We start from the raw sequence: 19,379 nt of genomic DNA, 5'->3' as shown, positions 1-19,379 counted from the left end.
TTCCTCACAGCTTTGCTCCACGCCTGCCTTTACTATCTGTTTCTCTCTCCTTTTCCTTCTGGATCTTATCTCTCTTTTCCATTTAACCTAAACCCTTTGCTCCAAATACATAAACATATAACATTTGCTGCCACCACAGAGTTCACTCTTTGTCCTATTCCCTCCTTTCCCTGCTCCACATCTCTCGTGTTTAGCCATGACAATAACATTCTTCAGGGCACAGGCTGCTCATGTTTGTGTCCCATCTAGATATCCTATTTAGTTCTTAATGGCCTTCTATACTGTAGTTATGCTTAATAACTACTACTTTCTGACTGCTTCATGATTAATGGCATACACCTGTGAATCCAGAACATTTTTTTAAAGCAAGCTGACAGTCTGCTCGCAGCAAGCAACTCGGTTATGCAAATTTCTATAGAAAAAATATTAAGAAATAGTAGCTAACTGGATTTTCAGGATATAATGCCTCTTCAAAGTAAATAGTTGTTGTAAACAAGATACAGGAACACTGGGATTTCTTTTAAGATAACTAATTGTATTTAATTTTTAAAGATGTGTTGATTTTATTAATTAATTAAACATCAATTTCTGAAAAACTGGTCTGAACTGACAGATGTTCAGCTAAGTGCAGGGCGATAAAACAGGCAAAAGATTTAGACCCCAACCACTTCCTACCCTCGTTGGACTGAGTTTACGAGGGACAGCAATTAGCTGGTCTGTTCTGGAGACAAATAAATAAAGGAAATGGCAGGACTGGAGGTGACAGCAGTGAGTGCACCAGATGTTTCTAACTGCTTGGGGAGCTCGGGAGAGATCAGTACCTGCTGGCCACAGCTCCTTGTCTCCTGGAGCACACCCTGGATGGAGAAAAGGGGCACTGAAAATCCTTCGTGTCTCTCTTTCTCTGAGCCACTGCCACTGGTAAGGGGACAGGTCACACTGCAGAAACTAAATGAGAACTTCTTCACATTTCTTTGAACTTTCCTGTTGAAAATCTGACCCTTGTGGGGACTCACTGATAATTTTGGAGAAGGCGCTGCACTGTGGATACTAAAGCCTCAATAAAAATTTATTAATACTTGAGAATAGCTATGTCCCACTGCAAAAGGGATGCGGCCGAAAAACTCAAAGCAGCTTGTTGGTTCTGTTTTAAAGAAATTAATGGTTATCTTTTAAGGATGTGGTATTAATGCTGAAAGGTACTCATGGGCCACATCCTTTCTTGCAGTGCTGCTACACTGAAATAGAGAAGGAGTTGCATTGACTTAGACCATGTAAGGCTCATGTACCTTCGGTTGCTAATCAGACACAGAAAAGACATGTCAGCTGTACCACAGCAGACAGGGTGTTGACACTCTCACAGAATTACTCCTCCACACTCAACCCTAATTAAGCACAAGCACAATGAATACACCTTCCCCCAGTGAGATCTGTTATATTGTCCACTCCATCTTAGTTCCTTCACCTGAATAAACTCGTTTTTATGACATAATCAACTCCTAATCCCGCTGGGTATTCATGTTACCAACTTACTTTAAAATTGGCATCAAAGAATTTAACCAAGGCATAATGGAATTCTAATCTCTATTGTGTGCCATAGACTAACGTTACCTATGTTAATAACAGGTTTTGCAAGAAATTTTTTCCTGTTCTCCTCTATATGGGCAAAGAAATTTAAAAGTTGCCACAGCCTTATTGCCAGATTGCTTACTCTGAGAACAGACAACCCCTTTTTAGGCTACAGGTTAACCAAGGATCCTTTGCTTCCCTTCTTCACATCAAAGAACAAATCCCACTGAATTAGCATGTACTGTGGCTGGTGGCAATTCTCCTCAGCACTTCTGAAAAAGGGAGGGAGAGGATTTCAGAGCACTCTGGGAATGGAAAGAATAAGAAAAAAGCTAAGGAGTAAAGTGCAGTATGCCACTTACGACACATCTGTCAAGTCCTTTACTCACTGTACTCTCATGCTGGTCATATCCTATATCCTCAATAGCTCGGATGTTGATAATGTGGATCCCCTTCTCCTCAGCTGGTAGGCAGGAGTATTTCTTGTTCATCCTCATTCCTGTCTCTTCTGGAGCCTCGTTGAGATCTTCGGGCAAAAAATCCACCCCATGAAACTCACTGTCTGCGTCTGAAAAGAAAAGGAACAATTTCATCAAGACACTTTAATCCCAACACTTGCTCCTCCCAGAGCCACCCAAAAGCTGAAACGTATCCTGTTCCTGCCTTCTGCCAATGAGCCCTTGTGCAGGGCTCCCACCCCTTCTCCGTGCCTCCCTTCTCAGCTTTCCCACAGCCCTCTTCAGCCCTACCTAGGTGTCCTCCTCCTCCTGAGCAGTGCTCAGTTAGCTTTTCTGCACTGCTGTCTCAGGATGTTTACTGTACGGTCTCACAGAATGATTACATTACTTGGGAACAGAAGGAAAAAAGGGGGAAACAAAAGAAAAATAGTCAGAATTAGCTGGTGACAATACGTGGCATGTTTTTTTCCCTTTTTCAGTAGGCATTTTCTCCTTCAACAAGCACTTCTTCACGCTGAAAGCCTAAGTAGTGGTTTTCCCCTCAAGTATCCATGTACTGCATCTGATGTACTGAACCATTCTTATTTAGGTAGTCTTGAAAATCTGAGGTTTTCTCCTTCTCAACCTGCCAGACATTCATGCTGTTTCCACTTATTATTTAAGTATATAGATGTGCTAAAGGATTTAACGTTAAAATTTCACTACAAAGTGAACAACCAGATAACTGATAAAATGCAAACTAATGTTTGCATATGTGCATTTATACAAGCAATATAAGGCAAAATTTTCCAAGATTTGACTCATTTTGACATACTGCAGCACTATGCCTTTTTTTTTAAACCACACAGGAGCAGGATTTGCTTGTCTGAAGACTGAAGATAAAGCAAGAATTTTAGACTCTAGCCTTGAATGGATACTAAATTAACTATCCCCAAAAAAACAAACACCAAAAACATGCAGAGAAGCAGCCTAATAGCAGCTGTATTACAACAGTCTATTGCTGCAGCTAGACCAAATGGAGCAGACAGCAGCAGAAACTATACAGCATTAGTCCACTAGGAAAAATACTTCCCTCCTACCTAGAGCTACCACTAAGCTTCTGATGAGCTGAGGATAGATTTTGCTTTTTAATTAGCTATGTCTTAGCCTAGGAGCATGTTACTCCTCTTCATCAAACTACCTGTCTGGATTTGGTTGAACTTCAGGGATGATGTGAAAGGAAGAGATGGAAAAAAATCTCAAACAAGTTTGCAGTTGCCATGAAACTGAGAAGCATGGTTGATAAGCTGGAGGGTAAGGCTGCCACTTTGAGGGGTCTCAATAGGCTGGAAAAATGGGCTGAGAGAAGTCTCATGAAACCCAACAAGTCCTGCCCTTGGACAGACTAGTCTCAAGCACAAGAAAAAACGGCACGGACCAGGTAGAAAGTAGCTCTGCAGAAAAGGACCTGGGGGTGCTGGTGGACAGGTTCAAAGTGAGTGATCATCTTCAGTGGTGAAGGACAGCTGCATACTGGGCACCATTAGTAAGAAAGCAAAGACAGCAGGTCTAGGGAAGTGATTTTCCCCTCTATTTGACACTTGCCAGACCACAGCTAGAGTGCTGTGCCCAGTTTTGGCTCCTCAGCACAAGAAGGACATTGACAGACTTGAGCAAGTCCAGTTGAGGACCATCAGGGGTCTCGTGAGTATAAGGAGAGGCTGGGAGACCCATGGTTATGCAGCCCAAAGAGAAGGCAAAAGATGAAGTCCCATTCCTACCTTCATCTGCCTACTGAGTAGGTAGGTACAGACATGGCAGAGCCAGATTCTTCTCACAGGTGCACAGCAAAAGGATGGGAGGCTACAGACAGAAGTTACAACAAAGGAAATTTTGACCAGACATTAAAAAAAATATATTAATTCTTTAACAACAATGGTGACCACATAATGGGGAAAGGGCCCAGCAAAGCTGCAGATCTCCATCCATCCCTAGAGATGGTCAGAGCTCGACCACACACGGACCCAAGCAACCCGACCCAACTTCCATGTTGTGAGGGCACAGCATGAACCTGCGATCCAGGTTCTTCGTAGTGACATGAAGGAGTTAGCATGGACAAGAACCTGCAACAGCAGAGGAGGAAGGCATGCCCAAAGCCTTGGCACATTTCTTATCAGACCAAGATAAATGTTATTAATATGAAATTTATGCTTCTCTGGAATTAGTAGATGTGCTTCTCTGGAACACACAAACATGACAAGTTGTGGATCTTCATTTCATCTCCTGTATCTGGGAAATCTGCTGCCCCAAGCAACTCTCTACAAGCTGCCTGCTTTCCTAGCAACTGCAGCACTCATTAACTCCATCACCTTTGCATAAAAACTGGGCAGCAATTATCCTTACATATTTCATGCGCACAGCATGTAACACCCACATCTCTGCAGATCTGTGCTGCTGTTCTTTGTTTTTCTTTAAAATTCTCAAATAGTTATCTCAGAAAAGATGCCACACTTGCAATCTTGGGGCACAATCTTCAAACTCAGTAAATCACTTGAATAACAATTCATAATAGTTGAAGAAGCTTTTTATGGGGTAATATAGAGATGCAGACAAAAAAATCAGTTCTCTCATGGGAGCAACTAGGACGTTTGTAACAATTCCTACGCATGTATGATCTCTTTTTCCAACATACACATGTATATACACACATGCTCCCTAAACACATGGGAATCGATGCAAATATTATCAGCTGCAGAATCCTATGTACTCAAGCTTTTATTCTGTAGCTGTAAAATACTCGTGTAATAATACAACAACTTTTGGAACTTCATGAGCATAAACACCCCATGTCTTTATTTGGAAGAATGCCTGAAACAACATTCTAAAAACAATAGTTTAAGTGCTGTAAAAAGTCCTCTCCTTTTTCCTCCTTTCACACATGTACTAAATAAAACCTAGTTACTTGAGCAGATTACAGAGGATATTATAGGCACCTTTTACTGACTATGAAACAGTATTTTATATATCTCATAATGGACCTCTGAACTGAAAAGTTCTAGTTTAGAAATAACAGTTATGACAGAGTATGTTTAGAGCAGAAAATCACAAACTTCCTTGAGTCCAAACAAGTTCCCTGTGCTCTGGAGCTGCTCTTCTCAGCAGCATTTGTTAAGTCCACGGTACAGAGCAAGGAGACCTGCTCAAATGATTCAGTGCTATTGTGCAAGCCCAAACAATCACCCATCCGCAAGCATACATTTACATTTCTGTTTACACATCAGTAGCCTGGCAATATCGGAAAGAACAAATACTTAAGGTAGGCGATGAATCATACAATTTTGGTTTATTATGACTACCAGAAAAGATATGAAATGTGAGAACTTTATTGATACAATCTTCATTACAACAAGTTTGATTTCTGTACTTAAAGATGATGTCAGGATTTAATACTAAGTAAAGCCATTCAAACCACTTTGGTAATTACAAACGCATAGGGATTATAACTAGTTCACTTATGCTGATTTGGCAGAGGTCAAAGCATTTGGTTGCAGAACACTAAATATCTTTTTATATGGAATAGTGTATTTTAAAGATTTAAAAACATGAATCTCAATATTGTGTTAATCATATTAAACAAGAACAATAATTTAATCTCAAAATAAATTCACGTTCAGAACTATTTATGGCAAGATAGCAGATGTAGTACGAAAAGCACAAAACACATTAACGTCCTAATTCAGCTAGAGTCACATCTTAATCTCTTTATTGGGAGCTGCAAGAGGAGAGTATTGTGAAAACTGCTAGCTTTGCTGCTTTCTAACATTGACTAATCCATTCTCTTCTATTTACTAACCAGAAAACACTACAACAAGGACCTGAAGAAGTCCATATTTCAACACAGCCATATAACCAGTCAGACCTTTCTCTGTCTCCTCAGCTGATGTTGTTCAGAAACCCATGGATTTCGAGACAGTGGAAGTTCCTACTATTCCCGGAACATAGACTCAGACCCACCCAATGGTCCTTTTACACTTTATTATGTATTGCATTGTCATGTCCCAATATTTCCTAAGAATATGTATTGCCAAGTATACAATATATAATAATATACTTTAAAGCAATCCTTGCCTGTCTCAAAACATCCCCATTCTGTAAGAGTGTAGAATGCTGAAAAGCATTTGATACCAATTTCAATCCCCTCTGTGTACTAGGTTTAAGAAAGTATTCGGTGGCCATCAGACACATATAGAACTTCTAGCTTCCCTAACACTGGCGCTGCCAGGTAATTCCTGCATTTGCTGTTAATAACCCTTTATTTTTCAGAACTGGTATAAAAGAACAGGCTTTTAGGCAACACTTGTGTTTAGGAACAGCTCCATAGGGTATGTGACCATACATATATCTTAACAGCTATTCCTTTTTTGTTAACATGGGATTACAAGAAAAAGAAGGCATAGAAACAGATGGTTACAGCAGCTCTCAAGCTACCTTTCTGCTCTCTGTGGGAGTTCTTCCAGAGATCTTGGAATGTCATGGATTGCACTGAGCCACCAGCTGCAATTCTGAGCACAGAGATGCTACAATGACCTTGTGAAGTGCAGTAAAGTTAGAGATATCTTAGCCATTCTGAAAGGATTTCTCTGTAAGATGCATCAGATGCAATGAACTCTTGTGCCATTCCCAGTACAAAATAAGCAAGCACTATATTCATCTGAAGTAGATAAATTTATATGAATCAGAGAGATGAGAGCATGAAGACAGAAACTGATGAATGAACAGATCAGAAGAGACAAGTGCATTATAATGAGAAGGAGGGTCTGTGCATGTCTTGTGCCTTTGAGCCAGTTACTTCTCCCCCTGAATCTACAATTAGACTCTCACTCTGAGCAATATGGGAAACAAGATTAAATTAATTAAAATCTCCTCAAACTTGCAAACATCTGCTTCTTTGTTCAAACTTCAGATGCAGCTGTAAAAGCCCTCAAAAGTTAACACTAATTAATTAACGAACAATAGATTTTCCACCACAGAAATTTGCCACATTATGCTGTAACTTTTACTTTTTTTAGACAATGATTCTTCACTGGACTTTGGTGACCATGTGAACAAGAACTGAAAATCTGCTCTAGAAATGCGTATATTTTCTCTATCACTAGCCTCGAGTTCAATCAACTAGCTTATTAATATTATAATCATAATCATGTATAACCACTGGATATTCTCAAGCAAAAAATAATTTTTCATTAAGACAAGTGGAAAATGGCATTCACACAATGCAGTATTTACAGAAACATCCTGCACTAGCTCTAAAATGAGCATCATTAAGTCAGCACAAGTATATATAAACAAATGAGCAACTATTTCACTGCTCAACCTGAAACCAATAACTTTGTTAAAGCTGGCCTCTCTTATCCCCCCTTGTGTTCTTTTTTAGGGAGTATGTTTAAGAAAGTGGCTAGAACAAAAAAGTTGTAAAGACATCTAGGTTAGCTGTCCCAGTTGTTCTCAACAGGGAAGAAGAAGAGTTACAAGACCGTGTAATTTAAGACTTTTAAATGTCTACATTCTTATCTTTTTACCTTCTATAGATTGTGATAGAAATCAGAATGAAAAATTAAGAATCATGCAGGATAAGTTCCATGAGCAAATCATTTTGAAGGAGCCATAACACCAGTTCTTCACAAAAGCTTCTAAAATACTAGTGTATGGGGTTTAGATTCCTTAAACTGAAGACATTTGTTTCATATGAATTAAGAAGTAAAAGTACTGTGCACAGGTCCCAGAACCGGTCATGACCCTACTGTGATAGGGAGGAAACATAGGAAGGACGTCATGCACATACACACACACACATATATGTGTAAAAAAACCCACCCCACCATACACATATGAATATAGGTTGCATAGTTTGTTTATACTACTCTCTCTCTACAGAAGGAATGCTAGTGTATGCAATATGTCAGATATTTTTTGGATTTCGGTTTTTGTTAAAAAAACTTTGATAGATACTGAGAGAAAATGCCTTCATGTGGTTTTGCTTACTATACATTGCCCCCTAGCAGCAGAATCCTCCTTCAGCACATTCTTACCCATTTCGTTACTTCCTATATCTTCCAAATTCAAAGCTACAGGTTAATCCTTGGGCTAAGAAGAAAAAAAAAAAAAATTATCACAAGTGACTCACCCATCACTTCTCTTTTTTTTTTTTCCCCCCTCCTCCTGATATATTAAAAGGTTGTCAGATTTAGAGCCTGAAATCCCTGCTTCGTCCTCAGGAAAAAATAAGGCAAAGCAAATGTCAAGGAAGCCTCAGTATGCCACCCCACCAGTGTGTCTCATTCCTGACCTATGGGTCACTCCTCCTGGCCCGCAAAGCTCTGCTGCGGGAATGCCAGCAAGGATACCCGCCGTTGGCAAAGAAGGGAGCTCTTTTTTGGGATGCTGACACCTGTTTACGAGGCACTGGCCTGAGACCAACAGCTCGGTCAGGAACTGCAGTGCTCTCCAAGGAGCACTCATATACGTCCTGAACTTTTGTTCTGTTCAAAGTCCAGAAGTTAAGCACTGATTAGATCCACATCTGTGACCATTTGATTTCGCTTTTCCCTCTCTAGTTGTGAACAGCCAGATGTGGCCTCTAGCTGCGCTACTTCTGGAGATGCAGGAGGTTGCACTAAACCATTGACTGGCCTGGAAGGCAACAGGCTGCTGTAAAAGGCAACCGACCTACACCCGGGCAAGATTAATGCTTCCAGGGATGTTGACACCTCCTGTCCACCCGCCTGCAGAGAGGTGACTCCCTGCCCCTTTCATCTTCTGTAGCACCATGCTAAGTGGGACACCCTGGAATGAACCCATCTCCTTTGCTTTTGCATTTATTTTAAAACTTGGCTGTAGCCTCTGTCTGTACAGGTTATTATCTTAATGAAGCAAACAGAAGGCTATGATCCAATCCATTAGAAAAATAAAAAGATTGAACAGTGAAATAAAATTTGGATTCCAAGGACAGTTTCCTTTGCAGGACAGAAATACTTCTAAAGCATGACAATCTTAGTATAACTGATGCTGACTACTTTGTTAGTGCTTTGTATTACGCTGAATGGCAGAGCCCGTTCAGAGCCTTTGTGTCCAGAATTTGGGAGTTTGAAAATCAAATCTTGTCACATGGGTGGAGAAAATTCAGCTCCTGGAGGATTATTTGAAACATTAGCTTGTTTAGCTATATTTCTCAGTACTGATTTATCAACAGTGGGTCTCTAGCGTGGGGCTGCAGCTTTTCCTGGAAGGCTGTCTACAGCTTTAAAGTTATTGATTATTAACAACATGCTAAAAGAAGGTGAGAAGGACACACTACTGTGACATCATTCCTATTTCTGCATTTCTATTTTTGTTTTTGAAGATTAATTTACTCTGTTTGCAGTACGCAGCCCTAGGCTTGACCACATCTAATCTGACACAAGTCTTGTGAAATGTAAAAACAAAGAGCAAAATCACCTAAAACCCGCAATACTAGTAAAATGAACATTCTGATTGAAACGGCATTTTCAACAGCACATAATGGACCAGCAAATATAAATTCTATCATAACAAGACTCATACTGCCCATTTATTTAGACAATGGAAAATCCCACATTTTATAAAAACACACAAAGCCTCCCCCACCTCCCCCTGAGACAAATTACACTTTTTTCCCCCAACTACAAACAACTATTTAATGGTCTATTAAGTCAGTCTGTTTTCAGACGTATTTCTAAAATACTTAAATTAAGCACTCTTCTACCGGACACTGGAAAAATATTTCAGATTTGCTCCTGTTGCTATTCCACAAAAAGCAGCATTGAAGCCACGCTCAAGTCCACTGCAGATTATTCTTTCCAAACTCTAACTAAAGTTTTACAAATTATTTTTGTATTTCTGTAATCTGATAGTACTTCATAGCAAAATAGACAAAATTAGTGAAATTCTGCTCCCAGTTACTTTGCTACACATACAGAAAAATTTTTGCAACTTTTTTTTTTTCATTTTATATCACTTTTCATGAGAGCAGAAGCACTGGTATGATGCATCGGGACTACTACTATCCTCTTTCTTACACAAGTTACTACTGACTTCCAAATTGTGTATTGATTACTTTATTGAACGCACTCTGCAATGTCATATCCTGAGTTATACGTATCATGAGAAGAGGATAGACCAGATATAGAAGATCCACTGAATCCATGCGCTATGAATCCTGTTAGTTATGTTCTGAAGGGTTATAACACTCATTATTTTTGTTTGTATGTTTTGAGGGAAGGCAGTTTTTACCAATGGGAGCAGCCAGATGGAAGGAAAAAAAAATTCTAAAAAAGAGATTATGAGGAGAGGATTGGTATGTATTGGGACAATGTATACCGCAGCTTTTAAAGATATCTAAATACATTTAAAATATTAAGTATATTTTCCTTTACCAGGCTATTACAAATAGGTCCTTGTGCCAACCATGCAAAAATGACAATCCGAAGATTATCAGTTTTATTGCCAGAATAAGTCACAGACTGCAACCCGGGGCTGAGATCATACCATATAATGACTGGCAAAGCTGCTCTTGATCCAAGAGGTTTCCCTAATCTTGAAACATTTGCACTCATGTTTAAATTTCCATGCATCAAAGTCACGAGGGCATTCAGACTGCATAGATTTAGGCATGGATGTCTTAGAAGGTTTTGCTAAACTGATAAGGATGTTTTTGACTACAGTCACCACGTTCAGTAACCGCAGTTCTTCTACGCTTGCGCTGAAAGAGCCAGTCACTCTGGGTGAGGTCGGGTTTTGTATGGCAGAGCTTTACCTTATATATGTTTTTTGGGTGTGCCAAAGCAGGTGGAGCTGATTTGATAGCGAGGTGGTGGTAGGCGATATTCATCCAAGGTCCCAGGCAGTCTCTAGCTCTGTGCTGTTTGAGGAAATAAAACCAAAATCCTGCACAGAGCAAAAGCTCAGTTCTAGCAAGTTTTCTTCATACCCCTGCAGTTTTAACTTGGATGTGGAGCAGCATTGCTAATTCACAATTACCTGCTAAGTTTCACCGGCAATTGAAACAATCTCTCTCTCTCCCCCTGAGCAAGTGAATGCAAATCCATGAAGGGGAAAAGTTCTATTAAGTCTTGTCTATCCATAAGAACACCATTCCCTGCACTCCCCAGTCTTAGAAATTGAGGTATATCAGGGCCAGGAGACCTAAGAAGTGACTATGCCTCCAGGTAGTCATCTCCTTTGTTTTAAGAAAGAGCTGAGATCTGATTGCCACAAAGAGGCTGATGCTCCAGGAATGTGCCAGCCAGCTAGCTTGCCCTGTGCCAGAGGATGCAGAAACACACGCTATGAGAAAATAAGATACTCCTGCTTAGGATTCCTGGTGGTGTCATCTTGGGTGGCAAAACTCTTGGAGCAGAAAACTAATCCATCAGCAAAGTCAGCTTCTCTTCAGTGCTGGCAAGAGGACGGATGGGGCTGGTGCCCTGGTAAGGCATTTTGAGACCCCCAGATGAAAGGCACTCTTGAAATGTTTGAGCAGAGATAGACATTCTTTGTAGTTGGGCCCTTGGCAGGGAAGCTGATAAAGACAGGAGTGCTGAGTCCGGGCTCACCAAGCTTCCTTCTTAAGCTTTTGACAGTCCTTACTATCTAGTACATCTTCATACTAAAGCAGCAGTCAAGACTCAGTCTAAGTGTAAACTGCTGCCCTGTAGGTTTTGTAACAGGGGACAAAACCCTTTTTTACTAAAAAGCCTGGATTAGATAAAGGCAGTCAATCCACATTCACTACTGAAGACCAAAGGAGAGGAAATTGCCATGAAATTGCTGTCAACTCTAAAATGGAAAGAAGCAGAATGTGGAGGGCTCTGTGGGTGCTGCAGGTGGTGAAAGGTAACTGGGCCAAAATGTCCATCTAGATTTCCAGGTTTCATTCCTAACTTGCTCCTGTTTTTTCTGCAGCAGTATGCTTCCAAAAGGGGCTCAGAATCCATACCAAAGCTATGTCCCTTAAAGGAGCAGATTCCTGCATGAAGGAAGTCATGTGCACAGCCAGCGTGTAGGCACTTAACATCCCCCCAAATACTCAGTGAGTTCATATTATGAGAACTTAAGACAGACATATTTTGAAAGATCGTTGTGTTCAATCTGTGTAAAAACATGGACATCTTGGCAAAATCAAAGACATGTCCTCCAGAAAGGGCAATTTTTCTAATCATTAAGATGATAACATATGACACTAATGCACTAATGAAACCAGAAATAACAAAGGGCAACAACAGCCCAGTATTTTATCTCAAAAAGTGTGAGACAGCAAAAGGGAGAGCCCTTCTGTCTTGTTCATTGTTCTTTGAGAAATTGCACCCAGAAAGACACAACTACAAGCATCACCAGGTGGCCATTAGTCTTCCTATGACATACTCTCAATACTCTTTAGTACTAGGCATAAATCCTCCTTCTTTGAGGAAACAACTTTGAACACCATAAACATATGACCCAGCAAAACAAAACCTAGAAGTGATATAGTTTCAAACAGTATGTCTCTCTTGTAGCCAAATATTCTGTTAGTTCCCAAACTGCAGCTGTTCTGTTACGGTCAAGCAAGTGAACGGTATGGGTTGCTCCTGGATCGTACAATGTAAGACTCCACCAAAAAATGTTTTAGGATCTTTTTAAAATTATTTCTACAGCTCCAAGACTTCAGCAAAATACAACCATGAAGCAGACCAAAAGGCATCTCACCCACGTGTTTGGTGATGGTCTGCCTGAAGATACTCTGGGTAAGAAAGGAAACGGCAAGTCCTGCCAAGAGCAAGCATTTGACATCAGTGCAGATAGAGAGAAAACATTATTTGTTTTCATATTTCCTGAGAAAGACATTGAAGATGTTGTAACCTTGTTATTTATAGAGAGCCAAGGTTTCATCCTAGAATATAGGGGAGGAATTTATTTTCCTCTAAAGTGTGATTAAGTTTATAAGCTTAAGACAAGGTTTTATTGTGTTTTTCTGTTTTGGTTAGCAGAATAATGTTTCACTTGCTCTCTTTTTTTGAAAAAGGAAAATGTTCTCTTCATTTAGGTGGTAAATGTTTATCAGTTCAGTGAAAAAACCCCTAAACAATAGAATATAATGGAATTAAACTTTAATATACTACTTATCTTCAAGAATTGAAACATTTAGAAAAACAATACTCTGCATGAAAAAAAAAAATCTTGCTTTACCAAAATATTTAAGAAAGTTATTTCTTTGGATACTGTCCTTTAGTATATCTGGTATTCCACAACTTTTTCAAAACATATTGTAAAATGCTATTGGCAAACTTTATCACTTTTTAATAACACATACTCTATGTTGGTTGGTTAATTCAACCAGTTTACAAAAGATATGATGCATTTTTGCCAGCTAGGTTTCTAGTCTCATAAACAGCCTCTGTATTTTTAATTTTTTTTAAATATTCCTACTCTTCAGAAATTACCTTGAAGTGAACGCTTTTAAATCTGCAATAAATTTATTGCTGATTAAGAGAAAGAAAAGTTCTTCCTGACCACAACAATGACGTCAATACTGGTATTTAAAGGAATAGATGGCAACTAGGTAAATATAAATGAAGGTGGTGCAATTCTGACTGATTTAAAAAATCTAATGGAGATAGCTCGCTAGTAGTGTCCTTGAACCCATTGCTTTACTAACCTTTTGCATGTCTGGAACCCATAGCTGCTGCTATTTTTTATTATGACTGGCTCTGTCTCAGAGACAGTCTGTGAAGGGATGTGATAGAGCAACAGTAGTTATGGTGGGGCAGGTGTCATAACACTGAGTCCAATGCATTAATCTGAGAGACATTAAGATATTTAAAATGCTTGAACCAGTTGCAGTGGTTGAAAAAAATTCCTAGGTATGTAAATTTTTATTTTCACACTGTCACTCTCCAGCTCAACTCAAGATCAAGGTACTCTTCTCCTAGCTGCTTGGTAAAGATGTATACCTCACCTGGCTCAATAGCACCAGGGCACTGCCCGCAGCCAGCCCTCAACTGAATGTACATGCATGGCCCCGTTTGCCTCCTTCACACCATAAATGCCTCGAGAAAAACAAGACAACTTTCCAAGTGATGTATATTTGTTTCTTGCTGATATGGGAGCCATACAGGAGCAGCAGCAGACATGCTTGGGATAAAAATGTGTGTGCCATTTATTTCCGTTGCTTTACAGTCTGTAAGAGACCACATACTGGGGGTGTGTTTGTGCAAACTTGGTTAGGGAAAGCAATGTCAGACCTCCTCCCTGAGGAACAGCTTCCATCCAAGCAGCTCCTCCAGCAGCGCTGAAGAGAGCAGGGTGGCGTACAGGCGTGTAGTACACCACCAATACACACACAGAGGATATTAATGCCCCCAAACAGTGGATAGTGACTGCTCCTCTATCCATAACTACAGGTACTTAAATGAAGAAATATTTAAGCGTTACAACACATGTAACATTTCTGAGTCTATTTATTTTCTTTACCTAATTTTAACATGAGCCGTGATTTTTGTTTATATGAAACTAAGACTTCTTTCCTGATAACTTTTGTATCTAACTATATTCCTTCAGGAAGTATTTATAACTCAGATCAACAGTTTATATTCCTTATTCCTTCCCTACCTGCGGGCTGGTTCTTGCCTGTAAAGCCCTCATGACCAAAGACAGGTAGAACAGTGAATGCCACCACAGCACAGCTCCAGACAAAGCAGTCCAACAGGATGCTTCAAGGAAACTTCAGAAAGTCTTCCTGATTAACGTCCCACAATAGTACATCAAAAAACTTTATTTTGTGGAAGGCTGGATGCTCTAAGGGTACCGAAAATGAGATCAAGTATAAATGCAGGTATGACTTGACCCAGCCCAAAGCTTTTGGAGTGCCAGTTCTCACAGGAGAAAATATCTACAGATGAATGCTGTCACCCCTGAACATGATGTTCCAGTAGAAAAAAATGACTCATCGCACCTACTCCAGCATAGCAATTCTCACAGCACCCTGTTGGGATCTCCCTGGACAAGAAAATATCAAGTGCTTTCTCTGCTAATGTTTCCACTTGCTAATCAGCCCTCAGACTCTTAGAAGGGACTTAGCCTGTGACCTTTAAAACAAGATTTAAGAAGCTGAGCACCAAAATTAGCCAATAGTAGAAAAATCTGTATCTGAAATGCTGTTTTTCATAGTAAAACAATCACTTACTGGTTTGACAGAAAGGGACATATCTTGTTAATACTGAGGCTTTTTTAGCACTTGCATCCTGTTTGGCTTCTCTCCTTATGCCTATTTATTTGGGAAATTTATAGTGCGATTCCCAGAGGCTTGAATGGCGTATCACTTACCCACTTCAATAAACAATCTGGAGTACTGTTTAAATATGGAAATGCTTAGTAGCAATCACTTTGGTTGTGCTGCTGCTATGCCTTAGGAAACCTATGCCTTAGGGAAAAAGGAGGGGGGGAAAGGGATCTTCTTGTGCAGACAGTCATTTATCTTCATTAATCCACCAATATCACTGGGGCATACCACACATTTGTAAGATTTACAAATTGCAAAATATTGATTCAGTTCAGCAGACAAAAATTTCCACCCAGCAACGACCTTTTAAAACTCTGCCCTTTTGAACGGAGCCTTGTTGCTTCACCATCGGGAACCAAGTGAGGTACACTGGTTGCTCATGGGTCGCAGTCCTTGTGGGTGCAACGGCTGGCAGTTTAAGCTGGGATGCCAAGATTCTGCAATTCTAAAATGTGTCAATATCCCCACCACTGGCATGAGATCCACTCTGCCCTTGAGCTGGTTTGGGGAAGGATCATTATTGGGTTTACCATTTACTGCCAGTCCTGTCTTCTCCTGACTTTGTAGGTACCAAGGACAAAGCTGTTTCTGCTCAAGGCCCGGTGACAATAAATTATTTGAACTTTTCAGAGTATGTGAAATACAGCCACATACAATGTGATAAGTCACACCTGACCAAAAATTTCTTCAGTTTTCTAAATCTAATCTCTTGCCTAAACTCCTGTAAGAAAAACCTCCTCTCAGAAATTGGACTTGCTGTCCACAATGAGGATGATTCCCTCTACTGAAAGAGGTGAGGGTGACTAGCTAGGAATCTTCTGAGTCTTTATACTACTGCCTCATGACCCTCACATCCAAAAAAACTGCTGAGATTTTTCTTGTTCAATGTCTAGAAAACTTCACCTGTTACACCAGCTCCTCTCTCACGTGTCAGTTAAGGGACCACCTTGTAAAATTCTTCTTCCTTGTAAATCACACTGAAATTTTTTTTACTATAGGTATCATCTTCAAGTTGCTGAATTTTGAGCCCCCTCCTGATGGTGTAAGAAAAGGCTAACAGAACATTCCTCTGTTCCCACAGCCACCTGAATCTTGTCTTTGGGAGACACTTTCTGTTGAGAACTTCTGGTCACTACTGGTAGCAGAGGTGCTCTCAGAGCAGAACAGCAGAAAACAGCATCAAAACAACTTGCAGCTAACACCTTATGATCAAACTGCATGCCCACTGCCTGTTCACCCTGGGCCCAAAAAGCAACGGGACTTCTTGATTTCAAGGAACACCCCCAGAAATATCTTTTCTATGACATTAACTCCTTTACAAGTCCATCAGGGCTCTGAGTATAGTGGAACATGGTTTCTGCTCAAACAAACTGTTCATAATCTTCTCCAGAGGTACCATGTGCTAGCTCTGACAAGCATTGCAGGATACTTCTGGACTCCTTCCTTATATGTCAGTTGATCACAGTACAACTATCCCTCTGTGAGACATAGCTCAGAAAAAGTCAAATGACAATTTAGGCTGTATCAAGCAAGGTACTTCCAATAAAGATTAAAGAGCCACAGCAGCATTTCTCCAGGATATTGCCTGCAGTACTCATCACCCCCATTTCAGAAACATGAACTCAAATTTAAACAGATTTAAAATGACTGGGGGGATGGTGGCGGTGATGGAGGGAGAAGTTTGTCTTTCTAGAAGACAATGAAAGAACTTGGGTGTTTTAAGTTAGAAAACTACCCTTTCATTACCCTCTTTCCCTCCCAGTCAGGTGGTCAAGAAGCCAAAGAGCAATGAAGAACAAATAAAGTGCACATGTGACTACACTCACGTTTAAAACACTCAAAGATGATCATTAGAGATGAGGCTCCAGATCAGAGGCATGAGGTTCATATCAGAGTAACGGAGGCAAAACCATAAATAAATAAAATCAAACTATTTTTATAATGGTACTTGAGAAATTTATGAATGGGATTCTGTGATGTGGTTGCCTGAAATAGCAAAGATTTGGACATGATGACCCAGGAGTTCCTGAAAGCAGCTGGCACAGAGGCCATGCATGCACAGAGGGTTTCCCACTATTTTCTTTCCTCTCCTGTAAGATGGACTTTTCCCTCTGAGTTACAAACAAAGTTCAGCATTAACCTAGGACACTTCAGAATATGACAAGGATAATGAATATTTCTCCCCAAACAACAATTCTACCTAGAAACCCAAACAGAAGTTCACAGATCCTGTTGGCCAAATGCCTGTCTTCCACTACTTTCTTCAAAAACATATTTTCTTGGATTTCTTTTCATTTTTGTTGCTCTCCTCTGTGTTAAGCTGTATGATACAAAATTTTCTTCCAAAAAGATGCTTGAAACCAAATAAAGTACTCCAGGTCTGCCCTGGGCAGAATTACTACAAGTTCCCTACAACATAAGATATTGTGGATTTATGCTTCATTTGACTCCTAGACCCTTTTCTGAGGAATTGCTATTTAACCAGATAATTATTCCTACCCAGATGGAGTAGTTTGCACTTATCTGGTTCTCATCCCAACTCATGGGAGCACATCCTTTTCCAGCAAGATAAGCAACAACAAGTCTGGTTTAACAATTTAAGATTTAAGGCTGCTAATACCAGATCCAAAGTCCCATAACACAAAATGCTGAAGGGTAAATACACTCACTTTACTGGTTCAAGTTTCAAGAAATTTTTAGCGGGGCAATTTGGCATCAGCAGGCTTTATTTTAGATCTATTATCAACTGTCCTGCCATGGCCAGCCTAAAGCTGGCACAGAGGGATAGAGCTACCATTAACTCATTTGGGTGCTTTTTTGAGGAATTTTATAGAAATGCAAACCATATGTGTCCATACTCAAAGAAAATTAAACCAGTACTTTTAAGGGACCTGACAGTACACAGATCCCATATCTAAAACTGTGGAATTATGGCAAAAGTTTGTTTCTGACATAGCAAAACTTAAGTTCATAGATAGTGAAGGAGATTCTTCTCTGTAAACATGAGAGCACGTCTGATGCAAGATCAGAAAGAGAACTCATGGTAACACATACACTAATTATACTGAAAAACAATCAGTGCTCCAGAACAGATAATAATGAGAAATGAACACTGAAGGGAACTTTGATGTACTTCTTAGATAACTGTGGTACTTTAAAACTGGATTCAGTTCAAACATTTAAAACATCTCAGTCCAAGATCTACATTTCAGATTGAGAATGTGTTGATGCACAACTAGATTTTAAAATAAATACATGGTGGAGCAGAATACAAACATGGATTAAAAAAACCACAAAACATAAGCCCTCTCCAGTCAAAACTCCCCTGCTCAAACAGCTTTAAAACCACTTCTTCTTAACATAAATCCAAAGGCAAATTTTACCGAAGTAATTCTTAATAATTCAGTTTGCAGCTTGGATTGGCCAAGATGCACATCAGCTTAGTGCAACTTGAGTCACGGGTATGACCTGGGTCAGACTGCTAGCTCCAGCTCTGACTACTTGACTACAAGGCCTTCTTTATAAAGAAACTGAAAATAAGTAAGTACAACACTAAGGGCAAAGCACATCAATCCTGATCAAGGAGAACACAAACCTGTGCATATTTAAGCAGGCCATTCATCTTGCTGATGCTAAGCAAAGATCTCAGGCTAGATAGGCCTGCTTCATTACTGACCAACTTGTAGGACAAAGTTTAAAAGGTATTTCCAAAAGCATCAGTGTTTCAGTAGTAACAAAGATGAAGGATGACACAAAGCAAAGGGACAGAAATATAGAGTAATTCACACTTCTCTAAACATACCATTTTTTCTTATACTCCCATATGGCAATAAAATATTTTTCCATAACACCCTTCACCAGAAAGTCACCTGAGACAAAACTAAAGAGACATCTTAAGTTTTTCTAAGACCACAGATGAACTAAGTAAACACAAAAAGCCACCACAGAGAGACAAAAAAGAAATTCCAATAGCAACAGCCATCAATCCCTCCATTTACACAACAAATAATGTCCATGTGATACACTTCATTTTCACTTCTCAT

General features: G+C 39.8%; 1 protein-coding gene across 2 annotated transcripts in view; it reads right to left on the bottom strand.

The window, feature by feature from the left end:
- Positions 1–19,379, bottom strand: part of ANO1 (anoctamin 1) — an 81,493-nt gene that overhangs the window by 45,080 nt on the left and 17,034 nt on the right. For both annotated transcript variants that reach the window (XM_074917816.1, XM_074917817.1), the window contains exon 2: positions 1,959–2,137. In XM_074917816.1, coding sequence (XP_074773917.1) covers positions 1,959–2,137 — 179 coding nt within the window. The remainder of the gene's footprint in view (positions 1–1,958; positions 2,138–19,379) is intronic.

This window comes from Athene noctua, chromosome 14 (assembly GCF_965140245.1).
Source record: "Athene noctua chromosome 14, bAthNoc1.hap1.1, whole genome shotgun sequence".
NCBI classification, from domain to species: Eukaryota; Metazoa; Chordata; class Aves; order Strigiformes; family Strigidae; genus Athene; species Athene noctua.
The sequence above is the reverse complement of the archived record's forward strand: the minus strand, read 5'-3'. Positions and strand labels throughout refer to the sequence as shown.